The 18570-nt window shown below is 45.0% G+C and overlaps 1 protein-coding gene across 1 annotated transcript; it reads right to left on the reverse strand.

The window, feature by feature from the left end:
- Positions 1 to 11426: 11426 nt before the first annotated feature.
- Positions 11427 to 13362, reverse strand: LOC133362302 (uncharacterized). The gene is made up of 4 exons (XM_061581227.1): positions 13243 to 13362; positions 13014 to 13160; positions 12422 to 12523; positions 11427 to 11941 (listed from the first exon to the last, which is right to left on the reverse strand). Exons 1-4 carry the CDS (start codon positions 13342 to 13344, stop codon positions 11633 to 11635), a joined length of 660 nt encoding a protein of 219 aa, XP_061437211.1. The 5' UTR covers positions 13345 to 13362; the 3' UTR covers positions 11427 to 11632.
- Between the last annotated feature and the right edge of the window lie 5208 nt (positions 13363 to 18570).

An 18570-nucleotide genomic window follows, 5' to 3' on the forward strand; every position in this document is an offset into this window, starting at 1 on the left:
ATGGCGTGGCCACTCGCCAACCAGTCGGCGGCGGCTGTGACGGACGCCTTTGTCCAGGGCTACGTCCTGGACAAGGGGGCTCCCGAACGCTTGCTGACTGACCAAGGGAAAAATTTTTCGAGTAAATTACTGCAAGAGGTGTGCGACCTGTTGGGTACCAAGAAGGTGCGTACCTCCCCGTACCACCCGCAGACGGACGGGATGGTGGAGAGGCTTAACAGGACATTGACTTCTATGTTGTGCCAGCAGGTGTGTGAGGCACATGTTGATTGGGACCTGCAGGTCCCTGGGGTCCTCGCCGCATATAGAATGGCCCCCCATGCAGCTACGGGATTTTCCCCGTTTTATCTGATGTACGGTCGGGAAGCCGACCCGCCCATGGAAACGCAGCTGGGTCTGCCCGCACCACGAGCTAATTCGAAATTGGCAGAGAATATTAAATTTAATATTCATAAGCTGACAGAGGCAAGGGAGGCCGCACGGCTTAATTCGCGGGCTCGCCAAATTGCAAACGAGCAGTTGCGGGCACGGAAGGTGTCAGTGCACAATTGGGAACCAGGTGACAGGGCCTGGCTGCATTGCCCTCAGGCACCTTTGGCTACGTCGCCTAAATTGTTGAAGCCGTGGCGGGGACCCGTGGAGGTCGTGCGGGTTGCACGCCCCCAGTGCGTTCAGATAAAATGGGGAAAACGCCGTTGGTACGTCCACCCCTCCCGACTAAAACCGTTCTCGCCTCCGTATGGCCTCCCCTTGTGTCATGAGGGCCGAGCATGTGACGTGACCAGCGACCCTGAGGGGGAATTGTCTTTGCCTGCTCCTCACATGTCTCCGCCTGATCCGCTCCCAGGTCTCTCGGAACTGACAGCTGCCGACCACCGGCGGCCGGATCTTGAGCGGCCGGAGCCACCGGACGGTCGCCAACGTCCCGTCCCATACGACGGACCGGCCAGACGGACTCGCGCTAGGTCGCGCTACTTTGTGTGACCTGCCACGTGAGGAGTCGAGGCAGCCGGAGCGCCTCGGCACTGCGTTTAGTCACAGAGACACTTGGCGCGTTCGTTTTCCGGTGTTCGCTTTTATTGTGTTGTTCGTCGGGCTGTATATTGCTTCATATTTAAGTGTTGTGTTGTGTTGTTGTTGTTGCGTTACGGGGCACACTGGGAGGTGGAGTTTCTTTGTTACTGCGTTGACGTTAGGTGGTGTTGTTGGTTAACAGCCGGGCCGGCTGCAAGCTATGTGGGAGGGGGTGATGTAGAGGTGATACGCGCTGGGATTAGAGATCGTATGCCAGCGCGTAATGATTGGCTGTGTAGGTGGTGACGCGCGCTGACGGTGGAGGATCAGGGGTCAGCGCGGGGTCGTGGGTTACGGGGTACTGATTGGCTGTGGGCCGGTGACGTGCTGAGAGGGAGTGATCGGGTGGCAGCGCGGTGTGATTGGTGGAGGAGTGTTAACACGCGCTGGGGAAAACGGATCGTAGAGAGAGTGCGTCGTGATTGGTTCATTAAGGAGCGATGCTCACGTTGAAGTACGCATCAGCTCCGTCTCTCGTGAGCAGGAGCTATAAAAGGGGATGCACACAGGCGTGAGGGCAGTGTGTAACCAGCGAAGAATGAAGACGGGGATGAAGACCTAGGGCCCTGCGGTACCTAGTCCCGCTGTCCTAACGGGACCGGGACTCTGTGTAACCCAGAGGCGAGTGTAGTGTGTGTAGCCATAGGCATAAGGTCTACACGAGCCGAATGCAGTGTGTGTAGCCAGGGACATAGGGTCTACACGAGTCGAGTGTATTGTGTAGCCAGAGGCATAGGGTCTACACGAGTGAAGGGTATCGTGTGCAGCCAGAGGCCTAGAGTTTACACGAGAGTAGGGGAGTGTGAAGTCGGAAGAAAGGAGACTACACGTTGTATTTTGACACGTAAAGATTTAATAAAAAGTGTGTTCCCGTCAAGAAGTTCCTGCCGTCAATTCCCATACTTCACATACAACACATATGTATAGATGCACAAATGAGTGTAAATGCATCGGGGTGTAGATACATGCACAGTGTAATTGCACACAGCAATATACATAAACACATGTGCACGTATACAGCAGTGTGTATGCTCAGGGATTGCGTTTCAACACACACAAATATGCGAGCACGCACGATTGTACATACATACACACGTGTACAGACCCACACGTGTCCATGAACGAGTGTAAATACACACACGAGTGCACATGCACACGAATGTACCCACAGAGAAGTACACACCCATGTACATACACATGGCTACAGTTCCCTGCTGTAATGGCTGATGCTTATGCTAGAAGGTGGCATGTGTTGTAATTATTGCACAGCAAATGATGTGAGCGTGCTGTCTTGTTGATTCCAAACTTTGTCACGTTAAGGTGGTGCTTCGTAGTCCTATCGGATTACTTGTTGATGTGGTGTGATGCGCATTGGTTGTGAGGTGTTTCAATTCCTGATTTTACTCTCGTTGTTAAATGGTCTTGTTGAGCTAAAGTTGGAGAAAGACATTGCTCACACACGCTTACAAGCGATACCATTTCGATTATCAATAAAAGTGTATGACAGCAATCGTAATAATTGTCGTGAAATAAATTAAACAAATCACCTTGATTTGCTGACGCGCTCATATCAACACAAATACTTCAATATTTTTTTTATAAAACAAAGTCAGTACAGTTTACATTTGCACCTCTTAGTCTATATCGAACTGGACATCAGCATTTTGATACTTCAGACTCTATGTCGATGTTAAATCTGCTAAACTTGCATCAGTTTAAAGGACATTGTCGGGTGAATATTGGCAAATTAACACGAAGCACGGAATTATGCATGGATATGTAGATCTTTATTTAAACGGAAGCGTACAATTATGCAGTGAGATATGCATATGTAGTAAGGTTAAATTACAATGGCCGGATTAGCTAAGCTATGTTGCTACATATGCGGATTGTTAATGTAAAAATTAACAATTGAATGCAAAGTCTATGATAATCCAAGACGAGAACAAAGGATTTGAATGCTAGAGGGGAGTTATAAGGGGCTTAAAATCAGACCTCAAGACCATTTCGAGAGGGATTTCGCTGAGGATAGACGCGCAACTCCTCGCTCTGCAGATTACCCTTCTCCTGCGAGACCCAGCCTGGCGAGCACGATTGCCTGGCGACTGGGAGAGTTCATGGCGATCTCTTCAGACTGGTTACAGGGACATCGACACGCCGTGCATCAACAAGTAAGTGTCTTCGTTAGTGGATAAACTGGTAAGACTTCAGTGAGAGTTTGCTTGTGTTAATTTTATTTAGATATTCACGCAGCTTAGAGGGTGCCTTTAACTCTCAACAACACCCGCGACTGTTACTCTGCTCTGAAGAATCAGTCACATGGAGCAGATAAACTCTCCACAGCGCCACGCACACACGGGCGAGAAGCCGTTCAAGTGCTCTGTTTGTGGGAAGGCATTTGCACAGTCAGCACATCTTCACAGTCACCAGAAAACACACACGGGTGAGAAGCCATTCAATTGCTCTGTGTGTGGGAAAGCATTTTCACTGAAATCAAATCTTAACACTCACCAGAAAACACACTCGGGCGAGAAGCCATTCAATTGCTCTGTGTGTGGGAAGGCATTTGCGGATAAATCAAATCTTAACAGTCACCAGAAGACACACTCGGGCGAGAAGCCATTCAAGTGCTCTGTGTGTGGGAATGCATTTTCACGGAAAACAATTCTATGCAGTCACCAGAAGACACACTCGGGCGAAAAGCCATTCAATTGCGCTGTGTGCGGGAAGGCATTTTCACGGAAATCAATTCTTAACGATCACCAGAAAACACACTCGGGTGAGAAGCCATTCAAGTGTGCTGTGTGCGGGAAGGCATGTGTATGGAAGTCAGCTCTTCACAGGCACCAGAAAACACCCTCGGGTGAAAAGCCATTAAATTCCTCGACGAGGGAGAGGACATGTTCACAGTCATCACCCCGAAACAAGCATCAGAAGATCCGCAATGATAGGGAAGTGAAATCAAATAGTGAAATTCAAAGTGCTGCAATGAGTCCTGGAAAAAATGCATCTTTCGAACCTATGCAGGTCGATCCTGAGAGATTGCTGAATGTAGTGGATGTAATGAGTCCTGACGACAATTCAACTTTCGACCCCATGAAGTTGGATCCGGAAAGATGGCTGGATGTAGTGGAGTTTCTGAAAACTCAAACGTATTGAGTACATCTGTTAACTGTTGCCCTGTGTATATTCGTGTCTCTTATATATATTTTTTCAGTGATGTCCAGTACTCCGAGCTAGAGTGATGTTGTGAATGCTCTATAATGTGTTCAGATGAACGTATTCCTTTTAAGTTCCAGAAGTGTTCACTTATTTCAGGATGACAACAATGTTATACTTCGATAGATGCGTTGCTTCGTCTGGTGGTTGTATCATCGGGACTGGTAAATGTGTGGTGTTTATGGTAGAAGGTGCCATGTCATCTTCTCACAGCTAATTGCGTGTTAAAGTTTATTCTAGACTTCGTCACGTTAAGGTGGTGCTTCGTAGTCCTATCGGACTACTTGTTGATGTGTTGTGAAGCGCAGTGGTTGTGTGGTGGTTCAATTTCTAATTTTACTCTCGTGGTTAAGTGGTTTTGTTGAGCTAAAGTTGGAGAAATACTGTGATCACAACTTTGCTCAATATTTTAAACATGTTCTTAATTTTCGATTTAAAGCTTTCGTGACTGCAGGGATTCATCTTCTTGGTTCTTTCGGTAAAGTCACATATAATGGAAGTAATAAAATAATAATAATAATATTTTATTATCTTTTATTTTTATTATTTTATTATTTCCATTCTACGTGACTTTACTGAAATAACCATGAAGATGTTCTTAAAAATGTTTTATCATTGTGTAATAAACAAAATAATAGGTTTCAGAGTGTTCGTGGATTGCACGTTCGTTGTTCTTGTGTTTGATGGCTTGGACTTCTGGACGAATGGATTCAGTCGAAAAGGACGTCAATGGGGAAATCGAAGTTTACGTGTTAGATTTTAAGAATATGTTTTAACTGTTGAATTCCTATTGGAATATAATTTGCCTAGTTCCTTCCTGTTTGAGCAAGCGTATTAATAAAGATTTCGATACGAGTATTAACGTGAATTTTATTGCAGATTAATAAAGACCTGAATTGTTTTCAAAGATGACTGATCGTACGTTATTTCAACCATATCCTTCCTTTAAAAAACACGGACGAGTAGACATGCACACACAAGTGTGCTTATAAACACGACTGTCTATACAGCGGTGTGCATTCACACACGAGTGTGCATGTGTTTCTACGAGTTTTAACTTTAATTTACTTGCAGAACAATAAAGACCTGACATGTTAAAGATGACTAATCGTCCTTTATTGAAGAAGGGAAATAATAAAATAATAAAAATAAAATAATATTTTTTTTTATAAAATAACTTTATCATGTTAAATTTTTATTAAATAATAAAATAATAAATTTTCAACAGAATAAAATTACTTTATAAAATTACTTTATTATGTTTTATTATACAGGTAGGAACAATGTTCCACACTGCCCACCAGGGATTCATTGTCTGTCTGACTGTCTGTTTGTTTGTCGTGCATAAATAAATATATAACATAAACAGCTCTTTGATTGGTGAAGACCTACTTCCGGGTACGGAGAGGGGAGGTGCCTAAGGGAAGGGGGGTCAGGGGAGGGGCCTAAGGGAGGGGGGGGCGATAGTTAAGGGGGCTGGCTGCCTGGCTACCTAAAGTCAAGTTATTTTTTCTACATTCAGGTAGGAACAACAGGTTCCACACTGCCCACCAGGGATTATTTGTCTGTCTGTCGTGCATCTTATTCACTGTAAAAAATGTGACCCATTGTTACTTAAAAAAATTATGGCAACAAAGTGACACGTAATATAATTGAATAGATTTTAAGCACTACAACTTTGAATAAAAAGTATTGAATAAATTAACTGAAAAATAATAATTAAAAATAAGTACATGGTAATAAAAGCAACAGTTAAAATGTGTTGGATTTAGTAATAGGATGCCAAATGATGAGTTATATAGCCTAAAAAAATTGTGTAAATCCAAATAGATTTTACAAGGAAAAGTGATTTATATTTACTAAATATCTGAGCAATGGTAATTTAGATTTACTAAATATCTGGTGGAATCTGATTAATATGTATTAATGATCTGGGTGAAATTGATTTACATTTACTAATTGTCTGGGTGAAATTGATATAAGCTTACTAAATATCTGGATCAAAATGATTTGGATTTACTAAATAAAATACTTATATTGAATGTCTGTTGCCATAACTTTTCTATTTCTAATCCACTCAATATCATGCCTTCGTGGTGCCACAATTCACTTACGTTAAGTCAACCGATCACCATGAAAAAGATAAGAACCATGAAAAGGAACAGCAGGTTAACATTTATTGGTGCAATTTTGTCTCAACATGTTTATCCAACATATTACAAGTACAAAACAAAGACAGAAATCATGTATGTGTACAATAGGGATACAACACTGGAAGTATTTATCATTTGTGGGCATTACAGGCACAGATTCCTTTTTTGGATGTGATTCAAGGTTTCGTCTTGTTAGCGCATTTAAATTACGACAATGTTTTTAAAAAATCTGTAAAAATACTTTGATATTATTTCTTTTTTATATGCGCAAATTGAAATCCTAAGGGCCAATATGTTTTTCAAACAGCGAAAAGAGATTCAAACATCACGTGAATTTACTTGCATTGCCTGTACTTATGTAATAAAAGGACTCAGACGCTTCTCTCTGACTCCGTGTCCTTTATTTGGGGTTCGCGTTCTCCTTCCCACACGGCACTCCTCCTGAGACTCTCTCCCTGGCAGCCCCACATCTGCCTTCGCTCCCGTAGCCTTCCACGCTCCTGCAGCTCCGCTGCAGGCTCTTGGTGCAGCCCTCTGGCTGCTCTCACAGCAGCTCCATCGCTGCTCCCTGTTCCTCCGTGCGTGGCAATCTCGCCACCTCCCAACGTCAGCCCTTCGTGGCCTCTGTGGCTATCTCGCCATCTCCTACCTCAGCCCTTCGTGGCCTCTGTGGCTATCTCGCCATCTCCAACCTCAATCCTCCACTCTCTCTTCCACCCCGCTGGCTGGCGCCGTCATGAGCCCCTCAGCCACCAGGCTGAGGCACGGCGACCACCCAACGTGTTCACCACCCTTCACTCCCCCGACTGCCCCAGATAGCTTCCTGTCTCCCCGCTATAACTTCTCCCCCACGTCACCCTGACTCCTCCCTCTTGGATCGTCATATCCGCCCCGCCCATTTACGCCCGCATTACACTACCCTCCCCCGTAGAGAAAATTCCAGCCGTCCTCGGCTGAAACAGAACAAAATAATGCGGGCGAAGGCATCACAATCAGGAGTCCCCCAGACACAACGGAGATTATAACAACAACAACACAAGCAACGAAAGGGGAGGTATCAGGAACTGGAACAGAACACCGGCCTGTCCTCCGCGCAACAACAACAAGAATAAGAATGGCACAATGAACAACAACGGCAACTGACACGCAAGAACGGCCAACGCGCACAACCCAGAAATGTGATGTTTTAGTGCGTGTCCATGTTGCAGTTCCATCCGCTCGGCTCAAGTCCAACGTCAAAGAGAAAGTGGTAGAGCAGGAATGACGAACGGGCGCTCAATCACTCCTTCAAGTCCTCATCCAGTTAGCACACCAGGTAACACCCAGTGTGGCAGGCACTGAAGATCTGTGACGAGAAGGAGAATCCAATCCCCTGAGGCACAGCACAACAACGCACATCCACATGTCGTACACGACAGCCACCCGGCCCCAGGGTAGTGGAGATGATGTAAATCCGGCCCGCTTAAAAAAAAACTCCCCATAAATACCCAAAATAACGCAATGGATGCCCCAGCATTTACATTTTAACAACAATATTATTTACACGTAACAACAACAAAATTTCCTGCTCTTGCCCACCAGCAGTCCTCCCTTAAGGACCAGCACAGACATCGCACGTACACAGCATGTACCCACGGTCACTCTCAGCAACCCAACAAAACACCTAATCACACACCCTCGCGTGGAGAGAGCCACGCTCCCCAACGGTAACGTTTAACTCGCCCTAACCCCCACCGTGGTCGTCAACCCACAGCAACATCCACTGACCATACTCTCAGCTAGTGCAATTTCGGGGATGAGCAGCAACTCGGCCATGCTCCTCCCTTACTATCCCATCAGAGATGGACACACACCAGCCTCGTATAGTCCGATGCTTTATAGCCCAGGGAAGGTTCATCCCCCAGCAATGCCAGACCCCATGTACTCCCCCCACGGGGCAATGTTCTCTTATAGAGACAATAACACCCTAACCCAGATCCCGTGAGCCCCCGGCACACCAGGTTCAGTCTGCCACCGCACAACTGAACCATGACTCCCCGAGCCATATGAGCACATGGCCCATTAGTTTAAGACATACCACGGAGGTTTCGCCTCCGGGCTGTCAGGTCAGCCATCAGCCATAGGCCGATGTGACCACAACTCGTGCATCACCCAATCAACAATGGCAGGCATAACAGATGGAATATTTGCCCCACCCCGGTTTTTCCCGCGCGCTCAAAATGGCGTCCCCCTTCGCCCAGCGCGTTCGCGCAATCTCTCGCGCGCACTCAAAATGGCGGCCCTTTCCGCAAAGCGCATCGTCGCCATACCCCGCGTGCGCGCAAAATGGCGGCCCAACGTGCGAACACGTGGCCAGTTTTCTCCATTCGTGCACCCCAGCTTCCCTTAGCTGGGGGTCACAAGACGCATCCCCCGTCACGTTATAACAACCCCACCAACGATAGACGCACAGCCCCAGCTTGCTGCGCACAGCTGTCATATCGTGGAATTTTTAACCAATATTTTACCAACCACATTGGTTACTCAACCCAACTCGCAAAGCAACTCGTGGCTGCATGCAATCAACCAATACACGACGCCACTTGGCGCCCATTTACGATCCCATTAGCATTAACATCTAAGCCACCCACAACGGCGTCATCGCGCACCCTCATTTTCAAAAAGCTCAATTACCCCTATAATATACACGCAATGTCGTGTGCACAACACCCATACAACCAAATTTTTGGGTCCCCCTCTATAATATACGCGCAATCTCGTGTGCACAACACCCATACAACCAAATATTTGGGTCCCCCTCGAATTTGTTACCAATTTCCAACAAGTACGCACAATATAATAACAATCTCAATTCCAATAGTCAACCACTGCATCGCACCCCATAACCATACAGAACGGTATAACAGCACATGCAATCAGCATATCGCGATCACACGCGTACATTTAAGCACAATAGCAAGCAGATCTGCAGGCAACCAACACACCATTAATCCTGTCGTAACTTTGCAGCAACAACACAATTATTCTCTCTCTTGCAACAATCGCATCGCACACAGCACCTCGCAGCACAGTACACCAAAAAAAAAAAATTTTTTTTTTTCATTTAAGCCCATCGCACAAGGTAACCCACAAATAATACAGCGCAAGATACCCGACGCTCCCAAGTTAATAATTAACTTCACCATCAAGATAACAACTCCACGCAGCAGCGCACACACACAATTTGACACTCAGCAAATACAGCAGACTCTCCGTCCATTCTCAACACACGCACACACTTATATTGACACCAAGCAACAAGCAGATAGCGCGTTCATCGTTATTACACACACATACACACAGTCCGAACCGCGCTCCGCACAATCGAGTCATAAGAGAAAACCAAAATAGCCCCCCGGCCCTCGAAAGATGGGTGAGGTGTGTGTTAAGGCCGGGTGCGTATCGTTATGACTCGCCCGGGGCTGCAGCAAGAAGAGGACGGCAGGGTGGCAACTTGAGACGCCTCGCAGAACTCGTTCGGCGACTTGACGGCTCCGTTGTCACGCACCCGAGCCAGGACGGGAAGCTCCCGCCCCAGCAGCTGCAGCATCGGCGTCTTCTCCTCGCAGCACCCCCTCGAAAAACAGCAGCTCACAGCAGGCTGCTCACCCCGCGGCACCTCCAGATGGCAGCGCAAGGCTGCCTCTCCGCCGCGATGTTGAAGATGGCGGCGTCCTCCCGCCGCGGTGAAGACAAGATGGCGGCTTCCCGCCGTTTCTCCCCTGCCACGCCCAAGATGGCGTCTTCGTGCCACGTGGCAATGGCGCTGGCAGCGCAGGAAAGGCAGAGGCCTGCGGATCACCACCGGGCCTCCCCGACGTCGTCCTCGGCGTGGTGAACTCACACAGTTGCGCCAGCACGATTTTCAAGGTCCCCATCTGCATCGCCATCTGTCTCCATCGTAAGTTGGCGTCCTCCGGCACAGACAGGTCCACCGACGCGGCGACACCTTGCTCACCCGGACCCGTACTCGTTCCAGAACGGATCTCCTCTTCCATCGCAGGCAGGTCCACCGTCTGAGGAAGGTCGTCGTCGTCGGATGATGTAGCAGGAATATTCTTTTTTTTTTCTTCTTTCTCTCAGTTGTTTTGAGATGCCGTTTCACTTCTGACTCCAGTGTAATAAAAGGACTCAGACGCTTCTCTCTGACTCCGTGTCCTTTATTTGGGGTTCGCGTTCTCCTTCCCACACGGCACTCCTCCTGAGACTCTCTCCCTGGCAGCCCCACATCTGCCTTCGCTCCCGTAGCCTTCCACGCTCCTGCAGCTCCGCTGCAGGCTCTTGGTGCAGCCCTCTGGCTGCTCTCACAGCAGCTCCATCGCTGCTCCCTGTTCCTCCGTGCGTGGCAATCTCGCCACCTCCCAACGTCAGCCCTTCGTGGCCTCTGTGGCTATCTCGCCATCTCCTACCTCAGCCCTTCGTGGCCTCTGTGGCTATCTCGCCATCTCCAACCTCAATCCTCCACTCTCTCTTCCACCCCGCTGGCTGGCGCCGTCATGAGCCCCTCAGCCACCAGGCTGAGGCACGGCGACCACCCAACGTGTTCACCACCCTTCACTCCCCCGACTGCCCCAGATAGCTTCCTGTCTCCCCGCTATAACTTCTCCCCCACGTCACCCTGACTCCTCCCTCTTGGATCGTCATATCCGCCCCGCCCATTTACGCCCGCATTACACTTATACTAGTAGCCATAATCCACAATCCGGGTGGACCTATCTTTTTTAACATGCACAATTACAAGCATGGCTTCCTAACAAGTGAACGAGCACAGCCTACAGATGTTCTATGCATCTTACATCTATTCCTTTCGAACAAACACTTGCAATGGCCTAGGTCAGCGTCACATCAGAAGAAAGCACAATGGTAGAACACCCATGAAACATTAAACAAAAATAAAGATAGCTTTCAATAACAAATCAGTACATTCTCTGAAAGCCTATCAGATGTATAGGCCTATAACGCAGAACTTTGACAGTCAGACTCAGTTATTAGACCCTACAAGCTACCTCTGCATAACAAGCTTTTAAGCGCTGTCTACCACTGCACTGACCTCTCGCTTCTTTGGTTGAATAGGCCCATAAAAAAGGGACCTGAACAGTTACAACAGTGACTAAACAATTCCCTTCATTTTGCAAGGGTCTCTTTTCTTAAGCTAGTAGCTTATTCTTGAGGCTGTTCACTTTTGGGGATAGCTTTGAACAATCCAACTCGAGGAGGAGTTTCTGGAAGACTTCCAATGTGTACCTGAGCTCCTTGGGATAGGCAAGATTCAATGCATAAGCCAACCCAACGAGCATGAAGCAAGCCCTTGGAAAGTTACCCAGAGCTGTCAGAACTTTCATGCCCTCTACCACGATACCGATGTCGTCGGGACCTTCTGAAGTATTAGTCTTGATGTTGTAGATTTTCATCCTTTGTACAGCAAGGTCCTGCGACACACTGTCTTCATCAGCATCCTGAAATAGCAAGAACAATGTGTAGTTCAGACTGTACAGCCGAAGGAGAAGGTCAAAATGTAACATCTCCCAAATGGCTTCCAACCCTTTGGACAATAAAACCTGGGGCTCTCATAGCTATTGCACGTATTGCACCCCATTCACATCAGTGTTTTTGATAAATCTGAGATAATGTACAGCACTTGTAAAAGCATATTTTCATATCATTTAAATTCTGCCAGTTGGTGAAATGAGATTGAGATGGTGAACATTTAGTAACACATATTTTTGCCATAGTATTTCAATTCCTTAATGAAAAAAAAAACTTCACATACTTACAGAGGACAATGATACTTACATGACTCCACAAAACTATACAACTGTGTAGCTTGCCAATAATTACATTTACTGGGAGAAATAGTTAATACTGCATTTTGTGATTTGACCTTCCCAAGACATGGGAGAAAGAAGAGTGGGATACTAACATGCACTTCTACTTACATCATACTCTTTTAAGAGTTGATCTGTAGATTCCCCAACGTACACCATCAAACACCGAATGATAACATCTCTGGTCATGGTGATGCTAGGATTGCTTGGAGCCTGAAATGACAAAAAGAAACTATGAATATGAAGCTAAAACCAGCAACACAGCTTATAATGAAAACTGGAAACAGGGAAAAAATAGCTCGTCTGCTCCAAAGGTAAGAAGATTTGATTACCAGCACATCTAAGGCTCACTGATTAACATGTTATGTCTATGTTTGTTTAATCCATACAAAAAGCAAGGTGTAAAATGTAGTGGTTTTATGGGAGATTATGTGCTATGCACTATTTCTTGGCTGGGACCAATGACTTCACGGAGTCACAGCTGGTTCCCTGGAAAACCTCAGTAATGACAGGAAGTTTTTCATTAAACCGGTCCCTGAGACAGCACAAAAAAGGTATGCAATTATTTCATACTCTTTTGTAGAGAGAATCACAGGCTAACATTACCTGTAGATTTAATTAATAAGCTAATGATATTAGAGCAGTTTGATCACAAAATCCCTAAAAATAAAATATTAGCAAACATAATACTCAATGAAGATACCTTGAGTAGGATAGCCTGCAACTTCATCCCCATGGTTCCGCCCTTGGAGTGGAAGAGGCTCAGAAGCCTGGGTGTGTATTCATCCAGCTTGGACATGAATTTCGATTCAAGGTGTACCGTTGTGATTCTCTGAAACTCATCCTGGATCTGAAAACAAATAAGAAAATCAGCTATAAAGCCTTAAATATTGACTAGAAATATTTCTAATTAGCGTGCACTTGTAACTCACGTGAGATGCTTCAAATAGAGCTGGCCATCTGGCTTTGATGTCATCTATGCTGGGCATTCGATTGACGATTTCGTTTATTCTGTGTGCAAATGTTTTGGACATTTTTTCTTTTATCACTTGGTTGTTGTCCCTTTTCTTTACTTCAGTAAGCAACTGAATCCTCTCTTGTTCTTGACTCTCTTCATCCTCTCCTGCCGGGTAAGGGGGGAGGTAGTTTACTTCTGCCTTTCTATGCTTTTTTACACTCTTTGCAGACTTCTGATCTGCAGGGCTCTTGTGCTTCAGTGAATTGCATATCACCTCAGGAATACCGTAACTTCGGAGTTTTGTGCGATAATTTGCCATCTTGTACTTGATGCTTTGTTGCCAGCCATAGTAACCTGAGAAAGAGCCGGGTTCCTTGAGAAAAGGATATTTCTCGACAAGTGCCTGAGCAACATCACTTATCTGTGCACTTGATGGATAGGCTGTATATGCATATATGGTTTCAGACAGCTTCTCAAGTATGTCTGCTTTGACCTTTGAGGCAGTCAGAAGTGTTCCATTCTTCTTGTAGTCTTCAGAGACTCTTTCAAGGTACATCTCAGTTTCGTACGCAAACAGTGGAATGGAGAACTGCTTTGGCCATGGCTGACATCGTTCTGTGGTACTTCGCCTGGACAGGTTAATGGTGTCCTGTGAAGAAGACGTTCCAGTACGTGACTCTGCATTTGATGCAGTTGACTCTACATAAGATGCTGACTCACAGTCAGTTGACTGTTGACCAAAGGAACTGCCAAAACTTGTATTAACCAAGTTAAGAAGAATTGGGGCAGCGTAAACAACCTTTATGGTGTCTTTGTGTTTAATTTGGTCACTTGTATTAAGCGAAAAGTAATCTTCAAATTCTGAGTCCAAATACTGAAGACTGAACTCATCAGAAACTCCAAAGGTCTCCTTCACAACAGTTTGCAGCTCCTCCACAGTGGGTGGGATTCCTGATGGAAGGACCAACTTCTGAATTCGGTCATCAATGATTACTCTGAGCTTTGCCTCCATTTCTGCCAGCCTGACAAGAATAAGAATAGACAAAAATAGCATCAGAAGCTTATAGATCAAACCAGACATACAGTGAATATGTAATGAAGAGCCTGGAGTGTGCCACCAGAACAATTAAGAGTAAAAAAACTTAAGAATTTATAAAATCAGAGAATGTTAATTGTAATTTGTCTGCATTTCATATTCAATTTCAGAATACATGTGTTTCCAGCAATACATCGATTTTCCATTGGAATAGCTAGTCATGAAAAAAAGGACACCACTGTTATATTTCCAGATACACGGCAACAATACAGACATTGTTTATATGTAAAGGTTAACATAATTGATTTAAATTACCTCAAATTAACAACAGATGTGACGTTTGAGTGTAACCAAGCGTTTTCCTCCCACATTGTACGCAGCCAAGGGGTACACATCACCAAGTGTCTGCTGCTCCAAAAGAACTATTTTCCCAGTGTCCTCCAGTTGAAAAGATCTTAAATGCTCTTCATACCAGGCAGCAAGTAACTTTACAATGAAATGTACACAAATTTCGATTTAAAGCTTTCGTGACTGCAGGGATTCATCTTCTTGGTTATTTCGGTAAAGTCACGTAGAAGGGAAGTAATAAAATAATAAAAATAAAACATAATAAAACAATTCTCACGACGTTTCGGCCACAACGCAAGCAGCCGTCCTCAGGTGAAAACCAGGTCCGTCGAGGCGACAGAGTACATAAAATCCGTGATCTGGTCCCGTCTGTAAAAGATGGGGTTCCAGACATACAGTACCCTGGCGTCTACAAACTAAGTTGCCTCTGTGGTAGCAGTTACATTGGAGAAACCAAACGACATATCTCGGACCGCATCCGTGAACATAAGGCAGACCTGAAACACGGTAGGACAAACACCTCAGCCGTGGCAGATCACTGTTACAATTCAGTGGGCTCACATGACATTGACTTCTCCAAGACAGAGGTTCTCTGCAAGCCATCTGGCTATCATGAGAGATTCGTTCATGAGGCGATCCACATATACAAACACAGAGACAATTTCAACCGAGAAGATGGATTCTGGCTTAGCAATCATTGGAAGGACGTAATAAACCATTTCGGATCTTAACTGATTGTGTTCACGTTAACGGTGACTTTCAGACCGCGTTCCACTCACTGGCATGGTGCAGTGTGCAGAGTAATGTATGGTGTCGTAATTGTACAGTAAACATATAGCAGTATGATACTCATTAGGGTGGGTAGAATAATACATAGTGTTATATTAAAATGGATAAGGCAGCAACTGCAGCAGCAGCAAGTGCAGCAGCAGCAGCAGCAAGTGCAGCAGCAGCAGCAAGTGCAGCAGCAGCAGCAACTGCAGCAGCAGCAGAAACTGCAGCAGCAGCAGAAACTGCAGCAGCAGCAGCAACTTCTGCAGCAGCAGTAACTGCAGCTCCCTTTGATGCTGTTAATCCTGCATAATGCACATGCATATGCAGTACTAATTACATTCCTGCATTTCCCATAAATATGCTAAATTCCTGTTGATATGCAAATTCCTTTGTCAATGCGCCCAGCTTATATATATGCTCTAAGCCCGTGTGCTGTTTCATTCAGACTCTGTCGCCTCGACGGACCTGGTTTTCACCTGAGGACGGCTGCTTGCGTTGTGGCCGAAACGTCGTGAGAATTGTTTTATTATGTTTTATTTGTATTATTTTATTACTTCCCTTCTACGTGACTTTACCGAAAGAACCAAGAAGAGAAATGTACACAGTTGTCCAAAATGGCCATCTGAATAATCTCAGCAAAGTCGGGTAGTCCACCAGTAGAGCCATAGGACAAGATCATTCCCACAGTGTATCTTGTTCCATAGTAGGTGATGGTGTTAGCTAACTGCACAGTAGACAGAAGCAGTGACGTTTCTCTTAAAGCTTCCTGGATGTCTGAATGCAGCACATCTAAAGGCACTACAGAGATTTTTGTGACACACAATGCCTGTTTTCCGACATCTGTATGCATGTGGTATGCCATCCACATCTGATGTCTTGTAGAAAGGGTCAACAACACATTTCTGAAATTGTTAGTGTGCCTCACAACTTGCTTAAAGAAGCTGTGTTTAGCTTCAAACCGCATTGTCCATACACCAACCAGAGGCCCATATTCTTCAATCAATGCTGGGTAGTGTTCCAAAAAATGGTGTTTGGGTGTCAGTCTCTCTTTAGGAAAAACTGATAAGAATCTTTCACGATGTTCAGATATTTTAAAGTCAAGGAACGCAATCGTTTCTACTGTGTGAACAGGGGCAACCGCCAATTCAACTATGTCTTTTAAAATGAGAAGAACCTGCCAGGTAGAATCACCCTCAGGTACTCGTGAACCAACAATGAGTGGCAACAACCGTATTAGAGCCCAATTTTCATGGGCATTTCCACCTATAGTTCTGCGATGAATGTAGTTTTGAGGGATTGCTTGAGGGCTGTTGGCTTTGTCCGAGCCCTTATATGGGAAACGTGTGATTAACTCGTTAAGCTCAGTCAAACTGAAGTACTTCTTCTTGGTAAAAATCTGAAAACACAATGCTAGTTCCCTTGGGACTATGCCTTCCAAAAGGTCATGTAGTACATCTGGTGGGTACCCAGACTCAAAATGAAAGTGATTTAATTTATCAGTCAATGGACACGACCGCTTTACGCCAAAGCAATGAGTAACATTTGGATTTTCTCTCACAGTTTGCACATGCAAACTATGTTCCTTCTTTGTCCGAGGTGGAAACACTCCGGTCCGCACTTCGTGTGTCTGGTACTCTGAAGAATGTCCAAGACAAAATCTACAGATGTACGGCCCCGTGAAACTTTCAACTAGTCCACTGATAGAATGTGCACCGAGATTGTCAGCTACAACACAATGTACTGTCCCTTTAATGTTTTTTCCAACACTGGAAATGAAAATCCCTTCCTGTTCTAGAATGACAAGATCCTTCAAGAGTGGTTCCAAAACTGCTCTGTATTCAAACTGTTTGACATCAACAGCTTTGCAAAGTAAAGCTAGGTGTATTGACGTTAATGCAGATTGCAACTTTGTTGGAACATTTGCCAAAACCCAATAAACAGCTGTTATTTTGTGTTTTTTTCTCGAAGTTCCTAGTGGGTTACACACCTCAAAGTCGTCAACGTAAAGGATTATAGACAGTCTTGTTTCTTCCCCAGCATAAAATACATTTTGCTTGAAGGATTTTCCATCAAAAATTGACTTAATATATCCAGTACTATTTGATTTTCTGGATAAAATTATTTCTGCAATGTCTTTATTCTTCAAGACTTCCTGCAAAGTCTGGAGAATAGGCACATATTGAAAGGTCTTGTTCTTTTCAGTATCAATAATATATTCAATGCTATCAACACACTGGAAATGCACCTTAAAATACTTTCTTCTCTTAAAAGCCGAACCAAGTGGACCACCTGCTGCTCCAAGTGCTGTACTAATGGGATGGAAGTTGCACAACTGCTCTGACAATTCAGTTACGATGGCCTGGTCAATAATGCATTTATTCACCTTCAATGTTGAATCTAGTATGTTTCTAACAACTGCAACTGATACTGAAGATGAAATGAACTGAAGGTCTTCAACCAAGGCATCAATGCACTTCACTGAGGCATTATAGATTGTTTCTAGCTTCAGCAGAAGTAAGCCAATTCTTTGAAGAACTAAGTATGATGCACTTTCCTGATCACAATCTAAACTAGTGCCCTCACCATCACTGGCCTCTGGTAAATCAGAATGGTCAACAGTCTGATTATGGCGACTCTCATACACGTCTTTCTTAAAATCACTCAAAGAATAGGATTTGTGTCTTCTGCTTTTGTGTTTTAGAAATGTATTGTATATATTTGTCTGAAAGTTGCATCCTTCAAATACACAAAAGACAGTTTCGTTGCTCTTCAGATGATTTCCAATATGCTGAAAGTAGTCCTTCTCTATAGAACAACAAGCATTGCAAACTAAACACTTAAAAGCAGAGATGTTTCCTGACCGTAGACTTTCTTCATCTGAATGGTATCTGGACAAATGTGTGCGAAGGGCACTCTGTGTTTTAAATGTGCAAGGGCAACTGTCATATAGGCATGGCTGAGATTGCCCACGACCAAATGTTGCGTGTTGTAGTCTGTAATGCTTTAGTAGATTTCCCTTTGTGGCAGACAAAGACTTGCAGATCTTACACTTCCATTCCATAAGCAAAAACCTGAGGCAGAAAAAGGTCCATGTATCAGATGCAAGGCCACCAGGTATCTAATGACATGAGGACAATAGGAGCA

Source organism: Lethenteron reissneri, unplaced genomic scaffold (genome assembly GCF_015708825.2).
Source record: "Lethenteron reissneri isolate LAM-NWPU_2019-01 unplaced genomic scaffold, ASM1570882v1 scaffold_1430, whole genome shotgun sequence".
NCBI lineage: Eukaryota > Metazoa > Chordata > Hyperoartia > Petromyzontiformes > Petromyzontidae > Lethenteron > Lethenteron reissneri.